The sequence below is a fragment of the Microcebus murinus genome, chromosome 2, assembly GCF_040939455.1.
Source record: "Microcebus murinus isolate Inina chromosome 2, M.murinus_Inina_mat1.0, whole genome shotgun sequence".
Classification (NCBI taxonomy): Eukaryota; Metazoa; Chordata; class Mammalia; order Primates; family Cheirogaleidae; genus Microcebus; species Microcebus murinus.
In genome coordinates this window covers 115,193,895-115,213,924 of record NC_134105.1, presented here as the reverse complement: position 1 = coordinate 115,213,924, position 20,030 = coordinate 115,193,895, and the positions used below count along the sequence as shown (strand labels likewise).

The window sequence follows — 20,030 nt, the reverse complement described above, 5'->3', positions numbered from 1 at the left end:
TTTTACTTTAATAGACGGCCATTTGAGCAGACAAATAAACAGGGTGAGGCTAAGTATTAGTGTAATTACCATCCAATAAGCAAAAAGAATAATAAACAGAAAGTTCTACCTATTATCGGACATAATAAAATGTTTACAATTGCATCATCACTCATGTTTGAAAGAAAGAGACTAAATCCAATTAAGAATTTGGAACGATTCTTTGAAATTAAAAACTTGTTTTATATTTTTTTCTACCAAAGAGTCTAAAAATAATGTGTAAATACAGGTCAAGAGAAGGAACAAGTATGATTACAAATACAAATATTAAAAGCAATAAATCTTCTATATGAAATAAGTGTGGAATCCATTTAGAGAGAGAAAATATAAATATCAAGTAATGTTGATATTCCTGCCACTGGTATAATCACAAGTTATTAAAATGTCCTTTATTTCGGGTACAACATTCACTTACAGAACATTTTAATGTCGTGCCTCAACTCTCAAGTTCGTAATTCTCCCAGACAGACATGAAATAGTTCATTTTCTATGGTGTGCCTTATTAAAAAAATGAAAATCCAGACACCAGGAATGGAAAGCATTTTGCACAAGGACAAAAGCCTGCCAGAAAGAAATGCAGTTGGCTCCAACTTTTCTCTGTTAGCAGCATTTCTCTCAAGGGTGTCACGATTAGAGTCCTGACAATGCCTTCCAGCATTTTATGCTTTTGCAACCACGTACCAAGATACGTGAGCAACAACTGAATGTTGGGAGCCAGTTTGGCCAAGCTACGGACAGTGAGATTTTCTTTCAAAATATTTGCATCTCCTCTACTAAGTGAAAGCTTCTAATATTACCTTGACAACCCCTTAAAGGATTAGGTTTAATAGAATCCAAGAAATGCCAGCGGAGATCAGTTTCAGTTAATCCCTAATTTGTCGCCGTGAGAGAAAAGAAGGCATCTTCTCTTCTCCAAGGCAGTATCGTATGGTTTCATTCACTGCTCCTGCAACAGCTTCCGCATCATCACAAGCACACCCGGTCTCGCAGGAACACTCCCCACAAACACACCGAGGGAAGCAGATGGAGTGATGGGCGATGAGCTTAAATTTGGCTTTTGCACCCAATCTTCAACTAGTCAAAAATGCACGGTACGTTTGCTATACTTAAGAGGGAACCATCCAGCTTCCAAATAAAAAAAGTTGACTTTCGCCCTATCTCCTGGGCAGAGTTGGAGCTCAGGTCTGCATCAGGGTATGCAGTCAGTCAAAACTTAGGATCATTTTCTGACATGTGAGTGCATTTCCCCAGCCCATGGGACATGCTTGCCTTTATAGCAATTTCCCAGAATTTCTCTATTTAAAATGCAGGTAAGACAGGTGGCTTCATCCTCCACTTGTCTGATTATCTCAGAGAAATTAATTAAGTTGGCTGGGAGAAAGCCGCACGAGACCGCCTTTCTCATGAGCGTGTTTAATCAGACCCCACTACCTCTGAGTGACAAGCGGCAGCCTCTTCAATACTCAAGGGGTCCCACCTCCCTTGCTAAGCCCCCCAGCCCAAGCAAGGTGGCAGATAGACTCACCTGCCATTCTTGGTCACGATCATTTCATTAGTGACTTCCTTGAATCGCTGCCAGAGAGGTGCATCCTCCAAGATGATCTGAAGTTGCTTCTCGGTAGGGTCGCCTTTCTCCCTCCCCGCCTGGAGCTCACTTTCCACCACGTTGAGCAGGCGAGAGACAGTGCCCTCGCTGGTCTGCTGAGAGCCCAGCTCACTCATGGCCACGGGCTCCCCTCAAACTTTGCTGGGAGCCGTTAGCTACCTTGCCTGCTCCCAGCTCCCTCCTTCCCGCACTCGCCTGCTTGTCAAACCAGCCGGACTCTGCCTCTCGAGCTGGGAGAAGATGCCCTGGCTCTTGCCTGAGCTCCTAGGATGACACCCCTTAAAGTGTCCACATTATACCACCAACCTGTTAAGCCTGAGTTGGGGAGCAGGGTGAAGGGAGGGGAGAGGTAGGGAAGAAAAAGCCCTCTCTTAATTACTCATTGGATCAGGTGGGGGAGAGCCCGGCTTTCCCATTGGCTGCCAAGCTTAGAGTAGATGTTTAAGAAGAGTACTCCATCCAAATTATCAGGCTTTTATCTTGTTGTACCTGAAGAGGTCTAATCGGTGTATTGAGGACCATTTTCCCATTAATTAAAATTATTCCAGGCCCAGACTGCAACAATCAGGCAAATCATGTTTGTGTGCAAATCAAGGCACGTGGCACCTATGGGGGAAGGGGTCCTGGGGGGAGTGGATGAACTTGATGCCCACCCCGCTACCCCGATGCCATGGATGGCCAGAGCCCCCAGCCGCTCCCGGCACCCTGGACACGCGGTGGCCCTGGCGGGCAGAGCCGGTACCTGGAAGATCAAAGGCGCCGTGCCAAGAGACGCGACTACAGCGCCGCAGAATAGGGGAGGATGCTGTGTGTGCCACCGCGCCAGGGGCAGGGCTCAGGAGGCAAGAAAAGAGCTAAGGACCTCTTCCCCCCAGGGGACCCCCTCCTGTCTTCTGCATCCAACACGAGATCACACCCCACTCCTCTCAAAGGCCCTGCTCACCTCGCACGAGCAGAAGAGCCTTAGACCTTGTCCTTCCTCCCAAGAATCCAGAGCCCCAATTTTTCTTATTTCCAGCCTTAGCCAGAGGAAGAAAAAAAAAAAAAAGCAGTTAGTTTCAGGTTAATCTCTCCAAGGACGTACTCTGCCCCCCAGCCCCACGTCAGTGAAAATAAACTTTTTACATTATTAGGCAGAGCAATTTTGATTCTCAGTGCAAAAAGGCATTCCGGTTTTCTCTTTAGGCAGCCCGCCATGGCCTGTGGTGGTGGCATGCCAGGGCAGAACCCCAGTTCCTTGGGAAGAAATAACGAATGGACAAGTTTTCTTTCTAGTACCGTGACACACGGCACTGGCGCTGGGGGACAGGAGCAGGGGCGGCTTTGCCTCCGTGCTCAACCCCCAACTCTGAGAGAGCCTGGGGGTGCGAGTTTTGCTCTCATTTCTCTATAGAAAGTAAGAAAATCAGAACAAGGAGCAAATAAGAGCAAAAAGGTAGGATAAAGTCAGGGGAAAGATGACTTAAAAAAAATGCCTATTCAGTGCCTACCAAGTGCCACCTACTTACTAGGCATCACACAGAGTCATGAACGAAGCAGAAATGGCCTGCGCCTCTGCAGGATTAACAATCCCATACCGAAAATAAGTGATATGAAGTGAACAGCTAAGTCATTATCAATGGGGCTAGTCTGGTTTGTGCGAGGCAGGGTGGGGAGAACCCCAGTCCGATGGGGCTGCATAGGAAGGCTTCTCCAAGGAGGAGACATTTCGGCTGAGACCAAAAAAGCTGGAGCAGGATGTAGTCAGGGAGGGGCTGGGAGAAGGTTCCAGGCCGAGGAACCACATGTGAGCAGCGTGGCTTGGGGCCAGTGAGAGATCTCCAGGGAGGCCGGCGAGGCTAGAACGAGGTGTGACAGAGTTAACCAGTGAGATGTTCTCAGAGAGCCGGCAGGGCCCGGCCACCTGGGCTCTAATAAGGTGTGATGAGGAATTTAGATTTTCTTCAACATGAGACGGGAAACTCTTGGAGAGTATTAGCGGGCAAACAGCGTGACTTGATCTGTAGTTGTGAAAGGTCTGGCTGATTCGTAGAGAATAAACTAGAAAAAGGCAAGAGTTGAAGGGACAAATGAGGAGGTTATTATGGTGGTTCAGGTAAGAGATGGTGGTGGCTTAGCTTAGGGAGGTGCAGTGGCCACGAAGTGATGTGGATGGATTCTAGATACATCTTCGACGTGGACAGAAGAACATGAGAGACTGGACGTGGGGGTGGGGAGAGCAGGGACCCCAGTGTCTGATGGGAACAGCTGGTAGATGGCAGGGCTGTTTACGGAGACAGGGAAGGTGAGGGAAACCAAAGGGTAGGCAGGGAAACAGTTTGGTTAGGAGACTCAAAATTGCAATTTTATATAGTTAATATTGAAAAGCAATGTGGTAGGCTGAATAATGACCCCCTCAAAAGATGTCCTAATCCCTACAACTTGGGACTGCATCACCTCACATGGCGAGAAGGGACTTTGCAGATGTGGTTAAGGGTCTCGAAATGGGGAGATTATCCCGGATTATCCGAGTGGACCGGTGTAATCACAGCGTCTTATAAAGGGTCTTTATAAGAGCGAGGCAAGAGGATCAAAGCCAAGGTGAGAAGATATAGAGGCAGAAGCAGAAGTCGGGGGGAGAGAAGATGCTAAGCTGTCACCTTTGAAGATGGAGGAAGGGCCACAAGCCAAGGAATGCAGGGAACCCCTAAATGCTGGAAAAGGCCAGGAAATGGATTCTGCCCTGGCACCTCCCGAAGAAACAGTCCTGTCAACACCTTGACCTTAGCCCAGTGAAACTGATTTCTGACCTCTGATCTCCAGAACTGTAAGATAATGAATTCGTGTTGTTTTAAGCCACGAAGTTTGTGGAAATCTGTTACAGCAGCCATAGGAAACTAATGCAAAGTCCATGAAATACGTAAGTGGAGATGTGAAGAAGGCACTTCTTACAGCTGTGGCACAAGTGTGGCTCTGAGCTTCCTAGTGGCCGATGGAGAGGGGGAGTATAATCTGGCACACATCACACTGTGTTCCTAAAATAAAAACAAGCCGTTTGCCTGTGAGGAATTTCCCCAATAGACCTTCGTAAGGAAAACACTGTGTGATACAGTGAATATTTTCCTCCCAAACCATCCGCAAGTTCCGGTAAGACAAGGATCCCTGCCTTAAATAGTTTTATAATCTAGGAGAGAGAAAAAGACAAATGGCTCAAGGAATTTCAACACAGATATAGGAAGTGTCTTAGAAGCACTAGTAGGGGCGATAGTCCCCCCTTATCCACAAAATTTCATAAATTGTTTATTTCTGGAATTTTCCATTTAATATATTTGGACCACAGTTGACTGTGGGCAAATGAAACCATGGAAGGTGAAACCACAGGTAAGGGGGAGATTACCGTAATACTGTTTATCTTATTAGTTATATCCAAAATAGTGTGCTCCTGTTAACCAGGTTAGCACAAGTCTCTTCAACCAGTGGACCCAGGAAAAATGGCTCTTCGAGAATAGTGCATGCAATGGCTGTGTGGCAAACCCTATGACAGGGCCTTCTAGCATAAAAATGGTTCTACATTCTCTTCACTTTGAGTCTGGCCTGTCTAGACAACAACTCCACTTTCCAGCACTTCCCAGGACTTTCATACAGTTCAACCTAATAGTTGGATCTGAAACTAATATCAATAGCATAAAATCCTTTAATATATCTTTATAATATCTTTTTACTTGGATGGCTGTGTTCTAATTAATAAATATCTTACTGTAGACAATTTTGAAAAATATAAAGAGGAAAAGAAATAAGGAAAAATACCCATAATCTCAACATCCAGAGATGACCTGTTCAAACACATTTGGCATATATGTTTTTTGTTATTTGCAAATATATGCACACCTTCTCATTTAAAAATGGGATTCAAAAATGCCTCTGGTTAGACAGGGCAGATTGAATGCATACTTTTACGTCTGCTCCAAAAGCCCTCTAAGATGGCACTAGGGTGGTATACAATGTAAACCCTCAAAGCTGCACAGTGCAGAAGAGGAAACAACAGCAGACAAGAGACGTGAACAAAATTTTGAACAAAATAAACAAAACTGAAAAACAAATGGCTGAGTAGTAACTGATGGAGAAGATTGCAGAAACCTATGCCTCAGGTGGAGAATCCAATAAGAAGCAAGAAGATTTATGCCACAGAACTCCGAAATGACTCAGGGATTGGATGCATCATTAGCTCTGAAGGCAGAGGGGGACCAAACGGAAGGTATCTTAAAATTCTATCTTTTATGTAAGAAACAGTGAACCTTTGAGATCTCCACCGTCAGCCAGGCAACTGTCCCTTCCCTATTGCAACAGAAAACAAGAGACTGGCTTTCTGAAGAGAGTGGGCCTGAGAGGGTTTGTGCTGAGAGATACCAGTCATTGATGAGGGTAGGGGTGAGGACCATACTGAAAACAGGGGGTTAAGAGGATCATACTCCTCAGGTAAGACACTTGAGGATTCCTCAATGAACTGACCCATCCTCAATTACCAACAACCCGGTCAAGTGGGGACAGCCACATTTGCAAAGCCCTGCTGGGCACAGGGGCATTCCTCTGGTGTGTCTCAGCCTTAAACATGACCATCAGACATCGGACATGGAGGTCAGAGACCAAAGCAAACAAAAAGAATTCTGAGGAAACAGAGTTCATGGAAGGAGCAGAGGATGGCAAAAGAAAACACAATTTAAAAAATTATAATGGTTATGCACTTACAGTTAAAAGAAAATATTTATGAAATAACATAAGGATATGAAAGGAAGGGAGGGAGGGAGAGAAGGGAAGAAGGACAATCATAGCAGCTTAAAACAACACACATTTATTATCTCGCAGTTTCCATATGTTAGAAGTCCAGGCACAGCGTAGCTGGGTTCCCTGCTCTGGCCGGGACTCTCACGACTGCATTGCAGGTGTCACCTAGGGCTGCAATCTCATCCGAGGCTTGGGTCCTCTTTCCATCTCATTCAGGTTGTTGGCAGAATTCCATCCCCTTTGGTTGCAGGACTGAGGCCCTCGGTTCCTAAAGGCTCTCTGTCTCCATTAGCAGCTGAGAACTTAGCTGTTTGTTTTCGTCCTCCAGGCCAGGAGGAAACATCTGCTGCTGCTTCTTGGCTAGCTTCGTTCACCTGATTAGGTCAGACCCACCTAAGAGAATCTCCTTTTTTAGTAACTCAAAAGTCAACTGATTAGGGATCTTAATGACATCTGCAAAGTCCCTTTTGCCACATCATGGACACAGCGTAATCACAGCAGTGATGTCTCATCATATTCAGAGGTCCTGCCAGCACTCAGGGGAGGGGATTATACAGGATATGTATTAGCATAACATGGGCACCTTTCCAAGCCAAGCCATAGGCTAGACACAAATGCTGGAATGTCTCTGCATACTTATCAGGGTGCTGTACACCAGGGGGCAGGAATCTTGGGAGCCATCTTAAAATTCTGCCTTCTAAAAATAAATAAGAAAATAAATGGGAAAAAAAAAACTGAAACAACTAAACTACAAAGAAAAACCAAATCCAAAAAGAAAATGTAACTACAGACCACTGCAGTTCAACTAGAAACACAGTTGTAAAAATGTAAATACTGGCTAGGTATTGACTCACGCCTGTAGTCCCAGCACTGTAGGAGGCTGAGGCAGGAAGATGCCTTGAAGCCAGGAGTTTGAGATCAGGCTGGGCAACACAGTGCAACCTTATCTCTACAAAAAAATAAGAAAAATTGGCCCACCTGTAATCCTAGCACTCTGGAAGGCTGAGGCAGGCAGATTGCTCGAGGTCAGGAGCTCGAAACCAGACTGAGCGAGACCCCATCTCTACTAAAAATAGAAAGAAATTAATTGGCCAACTAAAAAGATATAGAAAAAATTATCCAGGCATGGTGGCACATGCTTGTAGTCCCAGCTACTCAGGAGGCTGAGGCAGAAGGATGGCTTGAGCCCAGGAGTTTGAGGTTGCTGTGAGTTAGGCTGATGCCACAGCACTCTATCCTGGGAAACAGAGCAACACCCTTTCTCTAAAATGAGAAAACAATGAAAGAAAAGAAAAGAAAAAAGAAATATCAGCATAAATAAAATGTTTAGAAACCTGGAGGTCAATAGCAGAAGTAACAGCAAAAGAGAGGAAAGTGACTGTCTCTGGGAAGAGGAACAGGTGAATGCTGGGCTTTTTCTTTATAAGAAGTTTCTTAAACAATAGTGATCTAGCACCTCTTGTATATTCCTGGATACAGCTGGAACCCATTCTACTAAGTGAAGTATCTCAAGAATGGAAAAACCAGCACCACATGCACTCACCAGCAAATTGGTATTAACAGATCAACACCTAAGTGGACATATAAGAGTAACATTTATCGGGTGTCCGGAGGAGGGGGGGAGGGGAGGGGTATATACAACCACAACAAGTAAGATGTGCAATGTTTGGGGGATGGACACGCTTGAAGCTCTTACTTGAGGGGGGAGGGGGGCATGGGCAATACATGTAACCTAAACACTTGTACCCCCATAATATGATAAAATAAAATTTAAAAAATAAATTTAAAAAAATGCATAAAGAATATTTTTCTCATGTCATCAAATAATTTTTTACCTTATTATTTTGACATTTGCAAATTATCCCATCTTATAATGAGTCATGTTTTATTTCATCTTTTATTTAATCTTCTATTTATATATTTACTATTTCTCTGCTTTTATAATTTTAAACAATTAGATTAAACAATTAAGATTCCAGACAATAAATATTTAGGAATGTCCAGGAGTATATTTTTAGAAGTATTGCTAATCGACAAGAATAAAATATACTAGGCATATTTACATCTCACTTATAAAATCCTGTAAAGCTGAGGTCCCCAACCCCCGGTACCATGTCTCAGTATGGGTCTGTGGTCTGTTAGGAACCAGGCCGTGCACCACCGCCTGAGCTCCATCCTCTGCTACGCCCCAACCCCCCACCCGCCACCCACCCCGTCCATGGAAATATTGTCTTCCATGAAGCTTAGGAACCACCAGCTGCACGGCAGGAGGAGAGCAGTGAGCGAAGCTTCATCCATATTTACATCCGCTCCCCATCGCTGCATCACCGCTCAAACTCAACGCTCCGCCAACAACATTTTTGGAAAAATTGTCTTCCGTGAAACTGGTCCATTGTGCCAAAAAGGTTGGGGCCTCTGCTAAGGTAAATGGTATAATCATATCCATTTTACAGATGAGAAAGTTGAAGGTCACAGTAAGTAACTTGCCCACAGGCACCTGGCCAATGAGTAGCCAGGCCAGTATTTGAGCCCAAGAGTAGCTCATGCTCTTAACCATGAAGTTATACTGAACACTTACTATGTACTGGGCACTAAAAGTGTATGATTTATATACATGATCTCATAGAATATTCAGAATCTTGTAAAGAATAATTACCTCCACCCTTTTTTCCTTAAAGAGGGAGGGCGCTGAGGCTCTGAGGGAGTGCGTATCTTGTCCGCGTTAAATGCCCAGCAACTGGTAAAGCCTTTCTGATCCAGGCCATTCTCATTCCAAAGGCTGGGTACCAACCTGGAGTCCAAGCAGATAGATTTTATTTTAACCCTTCCACCTGCAGGAACTAGTTCATTCAGTGTCATAATGAGAAAATCAGGAGATCCTAATTATCTCCATAATAGAGATCTAAAAACCAGGTTAAAAAGGAAAAAAGGATATAGCCAATAAGCAATAAACCAGGAGAAGGATTGGAAAAGGAATGACCTTCCCACCCCTAATTTATCTCCCCCTGAACACAGAGCACCCAGATGTACAAATTGTGTCACTTTTAGGGAACCAGGAAGAAAAACTTTCTCATAAGTGGCCCTCGATCCCCTTGCTGGACTGAGATGGCAGAAGACTACCCAACCCTGTACTTTCTTCTGCCACAGAAATTCTTTTATGTATTATTATGTATTGGGCTGCCATGGAACTTTTTGTTAGGAAAAAAAAGAGGTGGGAAAGTGTTCTCATATTTTTTAAATTAGATACAAAACTTTTTAAAATAAGTTTCAAAATCCCTGGACTATGTGATGCCTAAGGTATTTCCCAACTCTAACAATCTGGCATTCCCTCTGATAAAGTACTGATGGTGCTGCTGTGATTGTTGTTATTTTGCTTACTAGCAAGGGAGCAATTATTATATATATATATATATATATATATATACATACACATATATATATATATATTTTTTAAGAGCTAATAACACTTCATGGAAGCCTCATTTTCTTCAGATATGGTATTAGGGCTTTCTATTACAGTGCGTTACTACTTTCTGAATTCTTTTCTGAAAGCTTCCAATTTGTGTCTCTGGCATATTTTATAAGTAGGTGGTTCTGGTCAATCTTCTTAGAAAACATATCACTCATATTTTATAGGAAAAGAAGAATAGGCCAAGAGTAGTGGCTCACGCATATAATCCTAGCACTCTGGGAGGTGAAGGTTGGAGGGTCGCTTGAGGCCAGGAGTTCGAGACCAGCCTCTACAGGTTTTGTAGAGACCCTGTCTCTGTGTCTACAAAAAATAGAAAAACTAGCTGGGTGTGGTGTGCGCCTATAGTCCCAGCTACTCAGGAAGCTGAGGCAGGAGGATCGCTTGAGCCCAGGAGTTGGAGGTTGCAGTGAGCTGTGATGATGCCACTGCACTCTAGCCCCAATGATGGAGTGAGACCTTGTCTCAGGAAAAAAAAAAAAAAAAGACAGATTGTCAGAGTGGAAAAGAAGAATTACAGGAAAGTCTTCACTTGGGAAGGCCCCGAGAGTGATCAACAGGAGTGAATCAAGGTAGCTAGACAGAAGAGGGGCTAGAACTGCTTCTCCCCCTGCACAAGTGTGTCTCATTCTCACACTAAACAGCTCAGTTTCATTCTTATAAAAGTCTAACTCGTCAGGCAAATACCTGAGTTCCTTTTTACAGAGCTCAGATTGTGAGTGGCACAACCCTGGCAGGACCAAGGTGGGAGCCCCAGTCACTTGACACTTCCTTCTCAGCTCGGGGCCTGCACGTGCCCACCTGCATGGCCCATGTGGCCACCTCGTCAGGAGGCATCTGAAATGTTGAGGTCCACAGGAAAGAGTAAGAGAACGTGGTTTCTAGACTCTACCCAGAAAACCCTATATCCACAGGCAGTTGATTTTGCTGTGCCTTTTTCTTCACATGCTGGGAAGAGATCTCCCAAGCATCCTCCAGTTTCATCATGGGGCTCATGACGGCAAGGACGGGGGCAACTTGCCTGCCATCATTTCATCTATTCATTCACCCGACATCACCGGGAGCTGACTTTGTGCGAGGCAGCACCTCCGACCTCAGGGAGCTCACAGTGAGGCAGAGATCGACAAGTTTCCTGCAGTGGAGGTTTGGGAGGGAAGGAAAGAGAATGTCTGCCACTTCCTGCGGGAGCCAGGGCCACCTTCACAGAGCAGGGTGTGACAGTAAGCTTTTTTTTTTTCTTTTTTTTGAGACAGAGTCTTGCTCTGTTGCCCAGGCTAGAGTGCCGTGGCGTCAGCCTAGCTCACAGCAACCTCAAACTCCTGGGCTCAAGCGATTCTCCTGCCTCAGCCTCCCGAGTAGCTGGGACTACAGGCTTGTGCCACCATGCCCGGCTAATTTTTTCTATATCTTTCTAGTTGGCCAATTAATTTCTTTCTATTTTTAGTAGAGACGGGGGGGGGGGGGGTCTCACTCTTGCTCAGGCTGGTCTCAAACTCCTGACCTTGAACGAATCCGCCCGTCTCAGCCTCCCTGAGTGCTAGGATTACAGGTGTGAGCCACCGCGCCCGGCCATAAGCTGAGTTTTGAAGTAGAAGTTTGCCCTGGGCACAGGGAGGAACTACATTCCAGGAAAAGAAAATATTCCGTGAAAAGGACAAATGGCTCTAAAGCATCGGGTATTCCATAGCAGCAAATCCGGCCGATCGAATACTGGACTAGAGAGGAAATAGTGAACTTTGAAAAGTTCAGTATTCCATCAGTCTATTGCCAGGAAAAAAAAAATAAAAAAAAAAAGAAAAAAAGAAAAGTTCAGTATTTCACACAAGGAAACAATTTTAGGTGGCACATGGACTAACATTTGCTATTATAAAAGTTATACCAGAGAAAGGCAACTAGACTGTGAAAGCCTTGCCTTTAAGGATAGTATTGCTTAGGACAAGTCAGAGGTAAAACTAAAAAGAGAGAGTGGTAGTTTAAATTAAAATGCTAACGTAAAGCAATAGTGGAGGTGAAACTTGAAAATCACAAAAGGTGGTAAGAAGATGGCTGAAGCTTAGCAATCGCTGCGTCTAGGTGATTAGGAACCACTGGATCATTTTAAGCAGGTAGACAACCTGATCAGATTTGCGTTTTCAGAAGAGCGCTGCGGTGGCAGGTGGACGGGAAGGGAACAGGACCGCGGCAGGCGGGGAGACTGCCGCAAAAACCCCCACGACGGCTGGCGGGGAGGAAGGGGCAGGTGCAATGCGGGAGGAGAGGACAAAACAGCTGTCAGAGCTATTTGGATAGTAGAATCCGCGGCAATCGGTCACCACTGGATGTGGCTGCCAAGGGAGAAGACATCCAGGATGATGGCTCAGGCGTCGAATTGGACACGAACTTGAGTATTTGGAACCGGGAGCCAGGGAAAGGAGATGACCAGGTCTGTGACCTCTGGCCTTGAACCCTGCTGAAGGGGTTAAGATCGCTAACTGTTCCTCTTCTGCTTGTCACCTTAAGTTCCATCTCACAGGCCCAGCAGCCTGGTTGTTGGCAGGGATGGGGGTGGGGGTCATGGGCTGGTAATTAAGGTGCGAGGTCCAGCTGACACCTGATAGCACTGCTGTGTCCTCTGGCACACAGTGGCCCACGTCTCCGACTTAAAGGACAGAGATTAAAAGCCATGCAACCTGAGCTCACAAGCTTGAGCCCCCCTGAACTGTGCCTGGATCTCAAGGCACGGCACACACCAGGCAGAATCCCCGTCTGCACTTTCAGTCCCTGCAGCCTGCGGAAACCTAACACCTTTCTCTATCCACCAGCGGTGCCACCAGGAAATTAACACTCGCCCGGGTACTTGGTCATAATTAAACGGAACAAAAAGACAGCTGCTCCTACCTTTCTTTTTAAATCACCAACAAGCGGCCATGGGGATTACTACCTTTTGGATGACTTAGGGAGGATTACTCTTTCATTAGTCTCTGGGGCCAGTTCCAATACTATGTCATAAGAGCCTTTTAAGATCCCTCCATGTCAACAGCTCGTCCCTTTCCATGTCTGAAAGGTTAGGTTTTTGCAAGCTGCTGGCAGCCTGCCATACATCAGACCCCCAAATATGTATGACTTTTAACCAGAAACATCACCCCAAAATTATTTCTTCCCTGAGTTTCTAGGTATCTATGAGTGCAATGGATAAGCCTCGCCCTGGGAAAACCACCTTCCTGATCATGGTATCTCCCCTGCCAGGTGAGTATTTAGGTATCTATGAGAATGGTATTCTAAATCCCCAATGTGGTTTCTGATAATGGTGAAAAAGAACAAATTTGGGATGGGAATATGGCCGATCCTCCACGTTGGCAAAGTTAAAAGGTCCTTGACTTCCCCTTAGGTACCCACTTCCATCCAAGGGCATCGGAAGACAAAGAACTTTGACCGGCCGCGGTGGCTCACGCCTGTAATCCTGGCATTCTGGGAGGCCAAGGCGGGCGGATTGCTCAAGGTCAGGAGAGCAAAAGCGCGAGATCCGTCTCTACTATAAATAGAAAGAAATTAATTGGGCAACTAATATATATCGAAAAAATTAGCCGGGCATGGTGGCGCATGCCTGTAGTCCCAGCTACTCAGGAGGCTGAGGCAGGAGGATCGCTTGAGCCCAGGAGTTTGAGGTTGCTGTGAGCTAGGCTGACGCCATGGCACTGACTCTAGCCTGAGCAACAAAGTGAGACTCTGTCTCAAAAAAAAAAAAAAAAAAGAAGACAAAGAACTTTAACCATTGTATGGAGATAAACAAAATGTGCCTGTAGGCTAAACTCTGCCTGTTCACAACCTCCTTTACCTCTGTATACTTTCATGCTTTCAGCAAATACTTTTTAAGTGTCTATTCTCCCTTAGGGTGTTTGCCAAGTGCTGGGAACATGGTGGTTGGCAAAAACAGACGCTGCTGAGGACAATGCTACTGAGTCAGGCAGGTCAAGGAAGGCCTCCCTGAGGACGAGAGGGTTTCTTGGAAATCTAAAGGGTAAGTAGGGTAGCTTGGCACACAGGGGAAATACAGGCAGATGGAACAGCATGTGCAAAAATCATACGGCAAGAGGGAACATGACAAGACGGAGTACCTGGGAAAAATGAAATGAAAAGGTACGTGGACGCCAGACCATATAACGCCATACACAGTCTTATAGGTCAAAGCACAAAACACTGGAGACAATAGAAAAATGCATTTTGCAAAGATCACTTGACTCTGGCTACAAGAAAGAGGCTGTGTTAGAGAGGGTGTTAGAACAGATGTCGATAGACAAATCAGTAGACGGCCAAATAACCCCAGCAAGCCATGGTGGTAAGCTGGATCATTATCTCTCAGAACCACAAATGTCTTGTTTACTCCCCTGCTAAATAATGTGAATCTGAAATGGCCTCCTTTGATCTTCAAGGGGTGGCTCTGCTTCTTGGATTCAAGGATTTGGTGCACCAGTCTGCTTTCTCTTATGACTCCCATTCTCCCCTCAAGAGATAAAGTCTTCATTCATAGCCTCTTGGCTAGTTTCATTTTTCTATCCTAAAGGTAGAAAAGATATCTTAAGACCCCAGAACTTTTTATTCTGACCCCATTCAGAAGTCGTAGGATTTTCCGAACCATTTCTAGCTCTACCACAGCTTTCTTGAGGTGGGCGATCAGAGTTGTGCCTACTGTTTTGGAGCAAAAGCACCCTGGGAAGACTTTCTACTTTGGGCTGAGCACGGTGGTTCATGCCTGTAATCCTAGCACTCTGGGAGGCTGAGGCGGGTGGATAGCTCAAGGTCAGGAGTTCGAAACCAGCCTGAGCAAGAGCGAGACCCCGTCTCTACTATAAATAGAAAGAAATTAATTGGCCAACTAATATATATACAAAATTAGCCGGGCATGGTGGCGCATGCCTGTAGTCCCAGCTACTTGGGAGGCTGAGGCAGCAGGATTGCTTGAGCCCAGGAGTTTGAGGTTGCTGTGAGCTAGGCTGACGCCATGGCACTCACTTTAGCCTGGGCAACAAAGCAAGACTCTGTCTCAAAAAAAAAAACAACTTTCTACTTTGTTTATAATACCTATCCATCAATGTCCGTAAGGACTGCAACGTGCCTTTCAAGGTCTGAAATGGCAAGTTGGAGCCCAAGATCACAAACGTATTTAGGTAGCTTTCACCGAAGCACCTATGATGCTTAGTCATCTTCTCTTTTCTGCTCATTGGTAAGATTTGGTTAGATTTTCCTGCACTTTTACATCAGCTGAGAGTTGTTACTCTTCAGGTGAACTTTGCCCCATCTATAAATTTCTCAGTTTTACTTTGTAATTCCTCAAGGAGCAGGTATATGAAAAGGTTAAAATAGAAGCAACCTCAGGTTTGATCCTCAATGGGCCTCACTATTTGACATATTCCTTTATCTCTTACTTTAATCTCCTCAACCTCACAGTGATTTAGTAGAGTTTTACTTGTTCAGAAAATATTTCTATGCAGAAACTTGCTATTAATAATTGTTTTTAGGATATTGCCCATTGGTTGATTGTCTTACCTACCTTACAACAAACTATTTGATATTCTGTGTAGGGGCAGAATTTTCCTCTTTTTCTTGAGTTGGCTTAACAATAAACATGACTCCAGAAAAGAGAAGCATGATCCCCATGAAACAGTTCAAAAGAAAATAAATTTAAATAATTTGTTGTGGGTTAATTTTTAAAAAAAATTTTTAAATTGAAATTAGATGTTTATTAATTACCTACTATGTGCACATGTAAGTCTAATGAGAATCATTTTTAAAAATAGAAAAATATGGCCAGGCACAGTGGCTCACACTTGTAATCCTAGCACTCTGGGAAGCCAAGGTAGGAGGATCACTTGAAATCATGAGTTTGAGACCAACCTGAGCAACAGCCAGATTCGGTCTCTACAAAAAACTCTAGCCTGGGCTACAGAGTGAGACCTGCCTCAAAAAGAAAAAAGATACTGATGGAAAATGGCTGAGAAAAAAAAAAAAAAAAAAGAAAGAAATGAATATAGCAACTCCAGCTTTCTTTTTTGTTTTTGTTTTTTTTTCTTTTTTTTAGATAGGCTCTCACTCTGTTGCCCGGGCTAGAGTGCAGTAGTGTCATCGTAGCTCACAGCAACTTCCAACTCCTGGGCTCGTGTGATCCTCTCGCCTCAGACCACCTGAAGAGCTGGGACTACAGGCGCCTAGCTAGTTTTTCCTTTTTCTTTTTCTTTTCCTTTTTCTTTTTTGTAGAGATGAGATCTTGCTGTTGGCTCAGGCTGGTCTCAAACACCCTGGCCTCAAGCAATCCTCCCACCTCGGCCTCCCAAAGTGCTGGGATTACAACCATGAGCCACCTCAACCGGCCATTAATTTCTGACCTAGTAAATTTCAGAGCAAGGATTACGAGGGATAAAGAGGGACATTCCTTATGTATCAATATATCAAAAAGACATGACAATTCTAAATGTGGATACATCTTGTAATAAAGAGTTTGTTTATATTTTAATGTTTGCTGGTATCTTTTAAGGCTCACCTCTTCCTCTTCTTTCCTCTTCTGCCCGGCACTGCACAAGCGATAAGAAAGCCTGTGTGCTCCTTCACTGGAGTCAGCAGGAGATTCCAACCAGGCAAGCCCTGTGTACGGGAACCTTCACACTGTCCTTGCTCCCTCATACCATTTGAATCTGCCTGGTAAGCCTCCCCTACCGTCCCCAGAAGTAATAAAGTAATCAACTTCTACTGTCAGGTCTGGCCTCTTGGCAGACTGTTGTCCTGGTTCTTCGGCTCCTTGCTTGGAAAATTCACAAGTAGGGCCAGGGTGACAGAGCGATCACAGGCAGGAAGCAACTGCACACAAACAGCTTTCACTGCAGAAAGAAGGGTGCTATACAAAGCAAGAGCACGTCCCAGAGAGGAACGGGTCAGTCTCCACGCGTGGAGAAAGACATTGACTCCCAGGTGGTTTCCTTCCATCGGCTTGGGGCTCACAGGAGGTGCAGGATGTTACCAGGTGATTGATACGCATGATTGACAGGTGTCCTTATAACAAAGTTGCAGCTCCACAGGCGTGTGTGTGCCTCAAACCTCAAGTTCCTGCTCTTTGTGGTCGTTTACTGTGTTTTCCTGCAGTCCCCTCCCCCGCCCCCCCTACACACACACCCCTGCTTCTCTGCCCCTAGGAACCGCCCTCCTGGCCTGTACCTGCCACCTGCAGATTTGGTCCCTGCCTAACAATATCCTCTTGGTATGTGTGGCATCATGAGTCTTGGTATCAAACCAAATTTGGGGTGGAGCCCCTCTCGCTTCTGTGGAGTGTCACAACGCACTAACAAAGCCTCAAAATACATGAGTAAGAACTGATAGAGGCTGGGCGCAGTAGCTCACACCTGTAATCCTAGCATTCTGGGAGGCAGAGGCGGGCGGATTGCTCGAGGTCAGGAGTTCAAAACCAGCCTGAGCAAGAGTGAGACCCCCGTTTCTACTATAAATAGAAATTAATTGGCCAACTAACATATATAGAAAAATTTAGCCAGGCATGGTGGTGCATGCCTGTAGTCCCAGCTACTGGGGAGGCTGAGGCAGCAGGATTGCTTGAGCCCAGGAGTTTGAGGTTGCTGTGAGCCAGGCTGATGCCACGGCACTCATTCTAGCCTGGGCAACAAAGCAAGACTCTGTCTCAAAAAAAAAAAGAAGTGATAGAATGGAAAAGAGAAATAGCTACCATGTTTCTGTGAAAATAAGACAGGGTCTTATATTTATTTTTCCTCAAGAAGACACCCTAGGAATTATTTTCAGAGGATGTGTTATTTTTTTTTAAGTACGGTACAACAATCTACATTTATTCAAATATAGTTAAGTCGTCTTCTTCTGGAACATCAGCATAACTCTCCAAACCCCGAATTCCATCCTGAATTTCTTGTGACTCGATTTCCTTTAGAACCATTGGCCCCAATCTCTCATGTCAAGCAATAGAGCTCTCATGGGGCAGATGAGAAGGGCTGCTTGTTTTCTTTCCCACTCCCTGACGAAATGCATGGGTTGTGCAGATACGCTGCGTAGCCACGCCCATCACTAGGTCTTATTTTGGGGGTAGGGCTTATATGGCGCAAATGCTTAGAAATCCTGCTAGGGCTTATTTTATGGGTAGGTCTTATTTTCGGGGAAACATGGTAAGTCCAAATTATAATTGACACTTCTCTCTCAACAAATGATAGTAGACAGAAAATCAATAAGGTTAAAACATGAACAACACTATCGACCAATTTGACTGAATATTTATAGAGTGCTCCACCCAACAACTACAGAATATACACTCTTGAAGTATACATGGAACACTCACCAACATAGACTAAGATGGTAGGCCACAAAACAAGTCCCAATAAATTTAAAAGGATTAAAAGCATTTAGAATATATTCTCTGACTACAACGAAATTAAATTAGAAATTAATAATAGGTATCTAGAAAACCCCCAAATGTTTAAAAATTAGACACACTTCAGAGTAATCAATGGATCTACAAAGAAATCACACAGGAAAATAGGAAAATATTTTGAGCTGAACTAAAATGAAAACATACAAATTTGTGAGATACAGCTGGAACATACTGCGGTGGTAATTTACAGCTTAAATTATATCGGAAAAGAAGGAAGGTATAAAACCAATGATTTAAGTAAGCTTCTAACTTAACTAGCTAGAGGGCAAATTAAACCTAAAGTATAAGCAAGAAAATAATAAAGAGGAAAAAATTCAAATAACAGATAATGAATAGTGAAAAATCAGTGAAATTAAAAGCTGGTTCTGTTAGTGTAAAACATATCAGAAAAGTACACAAACAAAAAAAAATATACATGTATAGAGCACAATGACTTATCAAATACCTTGTACTTACCACTTTATCAAGAAAGAAGACATGACCAGCATCAGGGGCACCCTGTATCATGTCCCCTCCCTATCACTACCCTTGCTGTCCCTCCCAAAGTAATCACTATCCTTTTTTGTGCAACAGAGTCTCACTCTGTTGCCCGGGCTAGAGTGCCGTGGCATCAGCCTAGCTCGCAGCAACCTCAAACTCCTGGGCTCAAGCAATCCTTCTGCCCCAGCCTCCCGAGTAGCTAGGACTACAGGCACCTGCCACCACACCTTGTAATCACTATCCTTTTAAACCAATTATTTCCTTGCTTTTCATTATAATTTTACTACCTACGAAGGCACCTAAGAACTTTAGAGTCATTTTACCTATTTTTTTAACCTCAGATGTTAATACAGTATGTACTAGATGTGTTTTTTTAGCTATTCACATATCTTCCTTTGTTAAATGTGTGTTCAAATCTTAACCAAGTTACTTGTCTTTGAAAAGACCAGTTTAAAAAACCAATAAACTTCTAGCTACACTGATCAAGGCAAAAAAAGAAACAACTCGGCCGGGCGCGGTGGCTCACGCCTGTAATCCTAGCTCTTGGGAAGCCGAGGCGGGCGGATTGCTCAAGGTCAGGAGTTCAAAACCAGCCTGGGCAAGAGTGAGACCCCGTCTCTACTATAAATAGAAAGAAATTAATTGGCCAACTGATATATATATATAAAAAATTAGCCGGGCATGGTGGCTCATGCCTGTAGTCCCAGCTACTCGGGAGGCTGAGGCAGAAGGATCGCTCAAGCCCAGGAGTTTGAGGTTGCTGTGAGCTAGGCTGACGCCATGGCACTCACTCTAGCCTGGACAACAAAGCGAGACTCTGTCTCAAAAAAAAAAAAAAAAAAAAAAGAAACAACTCAAATTATCAGTATTAGCAATTAAACAAGGGGCATAAATTCAAATCTTACAGATATTAAAAGAATAAAGAAACATTATGAACAACTTTATGTCAATTAATTTGACAACCTACTTTACAAAAAATAACTAAACCAGCTAAGTGGGCAGGAATATTCCAAAATAAACACTTGGGGAAATTTCTTACCTTTCAAAACCCTTCAAAACTGTTCTTAGACCCATGTGAAACCCTAAAACCCTGAGAGGACTACATATCAATTTAGCTTCCCCAAAAACCTTTAAGTGCCTATCATGTGGGCTGTAACACTAAAAATTCAAATTAAAGATATGACCTTTTCTAACAGTTATGCAATCTTCATTTGTCTTAGTGACTCCTGGAAAAACAGACGTGAATAAGAGACAACACTAGA

The 20,030-nt window shown here is 44.1% G+C and overlaps 1 protein-coding gene across 1 annotated transcript in view; it reads right to left on the bottom strand.

Annotated features, from left to right (window-relative positions):
- Positions 1-1,761, bottom strand: part of TBX19 (T-box transcription factor 19) — a 28,826-nt gene extending 27,065 nt beyond the window's left edge. Inside the window, exon 1 of the mRNA XM_012783888.3 lies at positions 1,565-1,761. Within this exon, the coding sequence (XP_012639342.3) occupies positions 1,565-1,761 (197 nt within the window). The remainder of the gene's footprint in view (positions 1-1,564) is intronic.
- Between the last annotated feature and the right edge of the window lie 18,269 nt (positions 1,762-20,030).